Source organism: Callospermophilus lateralis, chromosome 1 (genome assembly GCF_048772815.1).
Source record: "Callospermophilus lateralis isolate mCalLat2 chromosome 1, mCalLat2.hap1, whole genome shotgun sequence".
NCBI classification, from domain to species: domain Eukaryota; kingdom Metazoa; phylum Chordata; class Mammalia; order Rodentia; family Sciuridae; genus Callospermophilus; species Callospermophilus lateralis.
The window spans coordinates 166,608,837-166,619,653 of NC_135305.1; the positions used below are offsets into that span (position 1 = coordinate 166,608,837).

General features: G+C 32.5%; 1 protein-coding gene across 1 annotated transcript; it reads right to left on the minus strand.

The window, feature by feature from the left end:
• Positions 1-222: 222 nt before the first annotated feature.
• Positions 223-1,742, minus strand: LOC143399483 (uncharacterized). The gene is given in 2 exon segments (XM_076856202.2): positions 223-1,196; positions 1,199-1,742. Coding segments are annotated over 2 exon segments (1,518 nt in total).
• Between the last annotated feature and the right edge of the window lie 9,075 nt (positions 1,743-10,817).

Consider the following 10,817-nt stretch of genomic DNA (forward strand, 5'->3'; position numbering starts at 1 on the left):
GTGGTTACTAAGGTTTGATTTTTATTTAAAAGCATTATCACTTTCTTCATATTTTGAAGGTTTCTAACCAGAGTGTCCTCTGATGTGGTAAATAAAGTTTTATTTTTGATTAAAAGCTTTGCCACATTATTCACATTTGGAGGGCTACTGTCCAGTGTGAGTTCTGCTGTGGCAAGTAAGGCCTGTTTTTCCACTAAAACCATTGCCACATTCCTTATATTTTTAGGGCTTCTCTCCAATGTGAGTTCTCCTGTGGCAAATAAGGCCTGTTTTTTGACTAAGAGCTTTTCCACATTCTTTACATTTGTGGGGCTTCTCTCCAGTGTGAGTTCTGCTGTGGCGAACAAGGTGAATTTTTTGACAAAAAGCTTTGCCACATTCATTACATTTGTAGGACTTCTCTCCAGTGTGAGTTCTGTTGTGGCAAATAAGGTTTCCTTTTTGACTAAAAGCTTTGCCACATTCATTACATTTGTAGGGCTTCTCTCTAGTGTGAGTTCTGCTATGGTGAATAAGCTGTATTTTTTGACTAAAAGCTTTTCCACATTCTTTACATTTGTAGGCCTTCTCTCTAGTGTGAGTTCCATTGTGGCAAATAAGGCCTGATTTTTTATTAAAAGCTTTGCCACACTCTTTATACTTGTAGGGCTTCTCTCCAGTGTGAGTTCTGCTGTGGCAAACAAGGTGAATTTTTTGACTAAAAGCTTTTCCACATTCTTCACATTTGTAGGGCTTCTCTCCAGTGTGAGTTCTGTTGTGGCAAATAAGGTTTCCTTTTTGACTAAAAGATTTGCCACATTCATTACATTTGTAGGGCTTTGCTCCCGTGTGAGTTCTCTTGTGGTAAATAAGGCTTGTTTTTTGACTAAAAGCTTTTCCACATTCTTCACATTTGTAAGGCTTCTCTCTAGTGTGAGTTCCATTGTGGCAAATAAGGCCTGATTTTTTATTAAAAGCTTTGCCACACTCTTTATATTTGTAGGGCTTCTCTCCAATGTGAGTTCTTCTGTGGCAAACAAGGTGAATTTTTTGACTAAAAGCTTTGCCACATTCTTTACATTTGTAGGGCTTCTCTCCAGTGTGAGTTCTGTTGTGGCAAATAAGGTTTCCTTTTTGACTAAAAGCTTTGCCACATTCATTACATTTGTAGGGCTTTGCTCCCGTGTGAGTTCTGTTGTGGTAAATAAGGCTTGTTTTTGACTGAAAGCTTTTCCACATTCTTCACATTTGTAGGGCTTCTCTCTAGTGTGAGTTCCATTGTGGAAAATAAGGCCTGATTTTTGATAAAAAGCTTTGCCACACTCTTTACATTTGTAGGGCTTCTCTCCAGTGTGAGTTCTATTGTGACAAATAAGGGCTGCTTTTTGACTAAAAGCTTTGCCACATTCTTTACATTTGTAGGGCTTCTCTCCAGTGTGAGTTCTATTGTGACAAATAAGGGCTGCTTTTTGACTAAAAGCTTTGCCACATTCATTACATTTGTAGGGCTTTGCTTCCGTGTGAGTTCTGTTGTGGTAAATAAGGCTTGTTTTTTGACTAAAAGCTTTGACACATTCTTCACATTTGTAAGGCTTCTCTCCAGTATGAGTTCTTCTATGGCAAATAAGGCCTGCTTTTTGATTAAAAGCTTTGCAACATTCTTTACATTCGTAGGTCTTCTTTTCAGTGTGAATTCTGGTTTGCTTAATAAGGATTGATTTTTCTTTAAAAACTTTACCACATTCTGCCCATTGGTAGAACATCTCTCTAGCATGGGGTCTTCTGTGGTAAATAAGACTTTTTTTTTTTTTTAACTAAAAGCTTTGCCACATTGTTTATATTTGTAGGGCTTCTCTCCAGTATAAATTTTTTGTTGGTGAACAAGGCCTGATTTTTGATACAATTCCTGATGTTTACTCTCACTTATAGTTTTTCACATTTTCTTTTCTTGTAAATAGTCAAGATAACAATTTCTATATTTCCCATTTATCACTTTGTGAAATATATGTTTTATGCCCTTTTCTGGTGAATATTCTTTGTTGTGATGAGGAGTCATGGCTGAAGTAAACAAAAAAAAATTTAAAAAATTACATACTAGACTGGGAAAAATATAATTGCATACACAACATGAAATTAAAGTAAAATAAGTACAATAGGAGTGTAGCAGATTTGTAAATCCAAAGTTATCATTAATCCAGAAATATATCAGTTCAATAAAAACGTACAGACAAAATTACCTTGGGAATATTACCCAAATTCTTGTAGAGACCACAGTATCAAGAGGAGTACATCATTAAGTAGAGTAATACAGTAGAGAGAAGGAAAGTATGTTACTTTTATCAACCATAGACTTTTGTCCTCCATAAGATAGCATTCTATACTAGTTACCTTCACTCTCGGTAGAATAAGAAAAATGTAAAACACATACAAACATCTGTAGCTTTTTTAAAAAGTGTCTGAAAACTGGTTTTTATCTACCATGACATAGAGACATGAAAATAACTAATAGATTTTGGGTGATAATACCACAAATATTCAATAAGGATAAAGTGGCTATGGACTCTTAAAAAGAAATATGAACAAAAATTTTACTAAGAAATATACAAATATATGTCTATAAAATTTTCCATAAAAACATGTTTAAAACACTATAAAAACCTTGCATAGCCTATGGCCATAATACTTGGATGAAATCAACATATGGCAATTAAGTATAATAAATTGATTTTTATAGTTTTAAATTTGTGTGATATGATGATTTCTTTTAATGACAAATACGACGTTGTGTATTTACTACATATATTATGGTATCTTATACCATATATACAAGGTAAAATGACTAAAATGAATCAACACATGCATTACCTTATATAATTATCAGTTTTGTACTTACAAGGCATTGTATTTCTTCTATTAGTATTTATGAAGAACATAATATACTACACTCACCATGTGGTAAACAAAACTCTTGACCTTCTTTTGCCCACTAAAATAAAAATATGGAGACTTTGACTAACAATGTGAACCCTACACAAAACACAGTACCTGGTGAGCAAAACTTTACTCACTAAATTTCTGACTTCCACATGTGAATCAAAATCTCCTGAAACTGACTCTCTGCCTGCCATATTTTACTTAATGCAAATTCCTGTATATATATATATCTTATAACACTTTAAGAGACAAAATATTTTATATAACTAAATAATAATAGTATATAAGTACAATATTTGTACTCATTTAATCATTGATGGGCACATACATTGAGTCCAAGAACAATGTTTGCACTGAACACAAAAGCAGAGGTATCTCTTCAATTTGCTGATTTAATTATTCATGGATATATATATTTAGTACTGGCATTTCTGGATCTTGAAGTTATCCAACTTTAAATTTTTTTATGTGTGATGCTTGGAATTAAGCCCAAAAATTCTATATCACTAAATAAACACAAGGTCTTTTTAAAATTATTTGAGTCATGTTGTTTCTAAATTTCTGTGACTTGCCTCAAACTTGAAGCACTTTTGCATGGCATCCCAATTAGCTAGTATTATAAGGATGTAGCACTGCACTTGCCTATTTTTATTTATTTAAAAGTTTTGATACTTTTTTCCCCCCAAAATGACTATATAATCTACTGTGGGCTGTTTCAATGAACAAATCAATTAAAATAGTACATCTAATAAAGATAAAGAAAAGCACAGCTTAATCCGTGACCAAACAAAACATTAAGAACTGAACATTAGGATACTGATAAATATGAATAACTCAAAGAACACTAAATAACTATTTAAAGAAAGTTTAGTGAGTGAAATTGAGATGAAGAATGTTAATATAAATGAGCACAAATTATGTGTATGAATAATTCTTTAAGAAAAAATGAGAGAGGCATTTCTGGTGTAAAAAGCTGATATTATACCAATATGGGAGAGGCTTATCAAGCAGGACTACAATTTCAAGTCCAGTCTAAGCAACTTAGTGAGATATTGTGAAAAATTAAAAACCTATAGGATATATAAAGGTAAGTGGGATATATATAATCCAAGCATGCCACAGTGAAAAACAATGAACCAGAATTAAACTATTAATCAAAATAGAAAAAAATATAAGAAATATAGAAAACAACTTACAAAGTAGAAGTATAATGAGTTTTTCACTTCAAAATATTTATGATTATTAATGCATTATTGCAAAACACAATCAAAAGAAAAAATTACTAATAGAATTGAATCTAAAAGAAAAAACTGCCAAGTCAGTTTCACCAGAGAGCATGACAAGAAATCAAGCATGATCTGCTTTCAAAGGCTCTATTAATTTAAAGACAGATAATGCCCTTGCCTATACATCTCATTCTTTTGCACATTTTTTTTTATCAATGAGATATAGTTTTAAATCATGACATTTCTCATAATCCTCCTGGACAAGCTTTGGTTGAATGAGCAAATTATATCCTTAAAACTTGCCTTTTAAAACAGAAACAAAAAAGGGATCTAGCCTCTCTCATATTAATGATGCTTTATATATTGTTTTATTTATAGTTAATGTGATCAATATACAACACAAAATTAATGCTCAAAATTAGTCAACAGCCTTGAATAGACATTTTATTCCCAAACAGCCATTACCAAAAAATATGTAATATATAGAATTCCACCACACCCAGCATGACAAGACCCTCTGATCACACGGGGAAAAGCACAGACTGCTATCCTTGTGCCAACAGGTCCTGTTTGGACTCTAGCTCAATGCATGAGATGTACCAATTATGAATAGATAACAGGGACTTCCAAGCTGATTCCTAAGTTTTATTTAATCCTGGAAGAGGAGAGTCCCCCCAAAGAAGAGGACAATGATCATTCACCTTGAAAGAGAATAAACATTAAAACAGGATCCCAAGATACTATAATTGCAGTGACTTGGGGGAATATAAAATTATTAACAGCCTCAGCTCAACAGATGTTGGCTCAAATCGGGTTAGAATGTACTCTAGATTACTTAGTTACTTCTTTGACTACTAAACTCACAAAAAGCTCTGTAAATGATTTGATCATAATAGCAATGTTGCTCAGTTTTTGTACACCAGCTGTGGGAAATTCTTTACTGTGAGATCCTGGACTTCTACAACCCATTATAATGTCTGTACTCACTTTTCTGTTATATACCTGCAAAAATGTCTCATGGTACCCATTGTTGTCTTAGCAGACTGTGTTCTTACCATCCTCACGGTAATAGGCCACTATGGTGCATAATGTATTCATAAAAGATCTATTCCCCTTGATAAAAACTGTGATGATTCAGTGAACCTTCTCTCTAAGGCAGAATTTGATGCTTTGACATTCTTCTTAGTGGGTATCCCTGGACTAACTCTAGGGGCTTACAAAACCACCATGAAACTAGCCTATGATATTATAAAAAGTATTTGACATGCCTCCATGACTATTAATATGCTTAATGAAGAACAAAAATAACATTGTCAAGCCATGCTTGACAATCAGACTGCAATTGATTATGTGCTATTGTTACATCAAAAAGGATGCCAGAAGTTTAATAACATGTGTTCCTTCAATTTAAATGATAATAGTAATTTTATTTCAAAAGAGTTAGATTACCTTAAAGATATCATTAATAAGGCCCAACAAGATGATAGAAGTTTAGATTTGTTGGATTGGATAACTTCCTGTTTACTAAATTTCATCTGGGTCAAAAAATATTCATAGGTAGATATTTACTGATGTTGGGATACTTACATTGCACTTGCTGTAGTCTATGCCTGCCCTATTTTTTGCCCCCACCATTATTAAGGAGAAAACTGATATTATTTTTTCAAGATGCCTTAAAAAATTGGGGAAGGGGAGCTGTAGGTATTCTGATCATGGAAATAGACAGGAAAGTGTAGAGGTGATGGTGACTGGCACCCTGAGTCCCACAATTGTAATTCTCAGCAGTTTCTCCCTAAAGCTACTAAGATAACTATACAGGTGCACTATCTAGTTTCTGTGTTAATGTTCTTAGGGAGAAAGGACTCTGTGTTTGTATTAACTGTACCTTATTTTGCTTAGCTAGCATTTGGGATTGAGAAAATACTAGGTTAGAAATGTAGTCATGGTAACAGAAGCTATGTAATTTTGGAGTATACTACATGCATCCATGAAGAGGAGTAGCCACTTCTTTTCTCCTTTGCACTGTGTGTGTGTGTGTGTGTGTGTGTGTGTGTGTGTGTGTGTGTCTTCTGTTTGCTTCCTTACAGGTTTCTTCAAAAGAAGGTTTGTAACAGATCATGCTGGCCCTCACAATGATAGGTAAGTATTGGTGGTCAATCTGAATAAACTGGGACATCACTTAAAAAAAACAGAGAACCAAAAAGAATTTGAAAATGTGATAAACATAGGGTTTTATGTTTTCAATGATAACAAAAGAAATAAACCTAAGCTTCTGAAAAATCCTTTCTGCTGGATAACTACTCCATCAACATTTTTAAGTTTGGGTTCCTCCTGGACATTTGGGCCTCTCAACTGCTATGTGTAGGATATAATAGTTTACATCACTGAATTATGCTAGGTACTACTTATCTAAAGTGAAAGATACATAACAAACCAAAAAATAAAGAGATTAAAGAGTAAAATAATATCTATTAAAGAGAAAAATATCTGTGCTAAAAAATGCCCTTTTTGTTTGAAGCAAAAAATTGAAACTCATTCTTACAGAGAAGTTCCCAGAAGATATTTTGCAAGAGAAGTAAATTAAATAATAATTATTAATTTAAAATTCTAAAGGGAAATTATACTTACCCAGGAAGGCCAAATTTCTGTAGTTCTCTAACATCACATCTCTATATAAGTTTTTCTGAGCAGGCTGAAGGCACTCCCACTCCTCTTCAGTGAAATCAATGGCCACATCCCTGAATGTTAACACTTCCTGAAATAAGAATATGTAAATAAATAACACATTGACCACATGAACATTTGCTCAGTTTGTAATGTAACTGAAGTTGAAATGAGAGTTAGTAGCATATCATGTAGGTAGTGACTAATGATTAAGTTGTTTTTGAACATGATGACACTAAAATCTACTTCTGCAGAAAAAGTATTTAATTCCAAAAAGTATATATACTCCACATTTATGAAATACAGTATAAAACTCAGGCATTACCACAAAAATATACATTTCATAATTTTTCATAGCATGAGCTAAATTGTACATGTCATTCAGATGAAAAAAAAATGGATATAAGAAAGGGAAACCTCAAATTTTAATTGTCCAACCATTAATCAGAGATTTACTCAGGTGTAGAATCTTATTTATTATTTCTGTGATGGAGCTGGCTTTTCTGAATATGTAGTGAGATCTCTAGTAATTCCAATACCAATGGCATAAGAAAAACTTTGAAATATTACAAGGAAGACAGACTACTTAAAGAAAACATTCAATAGTCACTTTAAGTTCAAACATTTTATAGTATTTATGTATGTTATTAAATTGAAAATACCAACAATGATCTTGTTTGGATTTATATTTTTAAAAATTTTATCAATTTTTAATGTATGAAATAAAAATATAAATATGCAGCAAAACTTAGTAGATGTATGTATTGTATGATGCATGTAATAAGATAAACATATAACTTTTCAAATAAATATAATTTGTTTTTTGTTTTATAAGTTCTTTCTAGTTCTAACTGATAGTAAAATCAATTTTCATGAAATTATACAAGCATGGGATATATCTTATTCTAATTAAAATCCTATTCCTGTGAGTGACCATAATGGTGGGATTCACTTAGGAACTTTTATACATTTACATGTCTTTTATATTCCTATCCCCTTCCCTTTTATTTATTTATTCATTTATTTATTTGGTTTACCATTGTGTAATCTACTGATCTTCTTTTCTTACCCTTGCCCACTTTTTGAGCTTTACTTGTCACATATCAGCAAAAACTTTCAACCTTTGGTTTTAAAGGATTGGTTTGTTTTACTTAGCATAAAATCTCCAGATCCATCCATTTCCTGGCAAATGTCATAATTTCATTCATTCTCATTTATGGCTGAGTAATATTCCATTGTATACATAAGCCACAATTTTTTTATCCATTCATTGTTGAATGGAACCTATGTTGGTTTTATAGCTAAGCTATTGTGAATTGTGATTTATAAACATTAATGTGGCTGTGTCAATGTAGTATGCTGATTTTATGTCCTTTGAGTATATACAGTGCAGTCAAAAAACTGGGTTAAATGGTGGTTTCATTCTTTGAACAATCTCCATACAGGTTATTATGTATCAATTAGACCTCCATAAGGCTGCAAAAAATGGAATTTATCTAAACCTAACGTTGAAAATAAAACACACAGACAAAAATTGGTAAGACATAAAATGACTAATAATTCATTGTCAAATCCTCCATCCCAATAAAAAGTAAATTTTATGAAACAAAAAGTAAAGAAAATCTTTAGCAAAAGGGCAAAATTAGAAGCTATTGAAGATGAACATAACACAGAGAAAATTACCAATATCAATGTTGGTTCTTTTATAAAGCAAATGAGCCATGTCCGGTGATGGACAACTGTAGTTCCAGTGACTGAGGAGGATGGGCAGGAGGATCATAAATTCTAAGAAATTTCGAGCAACTTAGTGAGGCACTTAGCAACTCAGCAAGACTCTGTCTCCAAATAAAATACAAAAAAAGGACTGAGGATGTCGCTCCATGGTTAAAAATCCGTGGGCTCAATCTCCAGTACAAAAAAAAAAAGTAGATACAATTGAAAAAGTTCTAGTAAATTTGAAAATTCATCAAATAAGAGTTATGTCCATTATATAGTATATAATTACACACATATGCATATATAATGATTTCTCACTTGATAGAAATACATTCTGGAAAATTTATCCTAAGAATATTCTGCAATTTTCTGAATCTCTGAGTGTAATGACAAGAATCTAAATGATATAGATTAGTACATGGCTAAGATATTTGCTATATTTATTGTTGGATATGAAGTCTACTGCTGACCAAAATACCATGATGCCACATGATTGATGTTATGAAGTTAAGTCAATCACTGTAGACCTCATAATAAAATAAATGGTGGAACTTCAGAAAACAACAATAAAACTCTTAATAAGTCTCTTGATATTTAGGCAGTGATACATACAGAGACCCTGTGTCTAATAGAATAAAAAGTAGGCTCTAGTCTTCATCATGTGGGATTAGGCCCCAACTTCCTTAATAAGGCTCCTGTAGCACAAGAATTAAAACCAAGAATCATAAAATGGGATGAAATCAAACTAAAAAGTTTATTCTCAGCGAAAGAAACAATCTGTGAGGTGAACAGAGAGTCTACATCCTAGGAGCAAATTTTTACCCCTCACAAATCAGATAGAGCACTAATCTCTAGGATATATAAAGAACTCAAAAGTTAAGCACCAACAAAACAAATAACCCAATCAACAAATGGGCCAAGGACCTGAACAGACACTTCTCAGAAGAGAATATACAATCAATCAACAAATTTTTTTATATATCTGATTGGTTATTGTGCTCTCTTTTCAGGACCCTGTGAAGTTCTTGTTCAGTTTCTAAGAAAGGAAGACATTAGTCAGAAGTATTCTCAACTCTCCTTTATAAATTATCAAAAATGATTTTCTACATTATTTTCTCAACAAAGCTGAACATCGGGAATATAGGCTTGGAGCAGAGAACTTTTTTATTAGAAACACAATGTAAAAAGAAGACAAGAAAAAACATAATTATTTGCACCACCTTGAATTACAAGGGAAATGGAATCTGGAATTCAGAAAAGGAAGATTCAACCTTTTATACTTGGGAAGGTGGATGACATGGATGCCTTCAGTGAAAAGGTTATTACAAGCTTTTGAAAGAAAATTTCTGTGAGTGGCAGATAATGGTTAAACAATTAGTATCTGCACAGTGTCTTCCAGATGCCTTGTCCAGCTGTGCACTACAGCACATACAGGTATTTATAGCCTCCATGAAGAGCATTATTTATCTTTGCCCTCTAAAATTGTTTCCATTATACAGATGAGAAAACATGGGTTTACAGACACTAAAAGGCAATTCAGCAACACACAGAAAATTATCCAGAGACAGAACTGTATAAAATTCCTTCAAAATCCCTCAAAAGGCTTGTTTCCTCCTGACACAGGAATGTCAGTCTGAAGAAACATTATTTTCTTTTCATTTTGAAGAGAGTGCCTTGAGAAGACATTTCAGGGGCGACACAAATACTTTTTTCCCCCCTTATATGTTAAGAAAGTCTCAGAAACAGAGTTCTCAAGACAGATTTCTTAGAAGGGTAAATGCCTGGAGATTACAGGATGAAAACAGCATATCAGAGACCCTGAGTAACTCAGTAAGAAAATAAATCTAAAAGGCTCATTAGAAATTGAAAACCACAACAACAAAAAAGTAACTATTTCTAAAAATAAATATGTTCATTAGTTGCTATCTCCACAACATATCATTAAGTAAACAATAAATTGTTTATGAATCTAAAGGATTTGCCAAATCTTATTCTATATGATTTTATATAAAACTCCAAAATCCATATAATAAAATTCATGATTTATGGCCAAAAGTATATAAAAAAACTCTTCAAGGAGTGGATATTTAGTAAATATGTCATTTAAATTTTTACCTCATGATTTTGAGGAAATTAATTCATTTTCCTGCAGCCATAGTTTAAAGAGAGATTCTTTAAGTTTTCCATCATAATTTCCAAAGATAAGCCCTAGAATCCACTTGAAAAAACCTACACTTATATTAACATAAGAAATATATAATACATGATGAGGAAAGAAAAAAGGCAATTTTTTAAAAC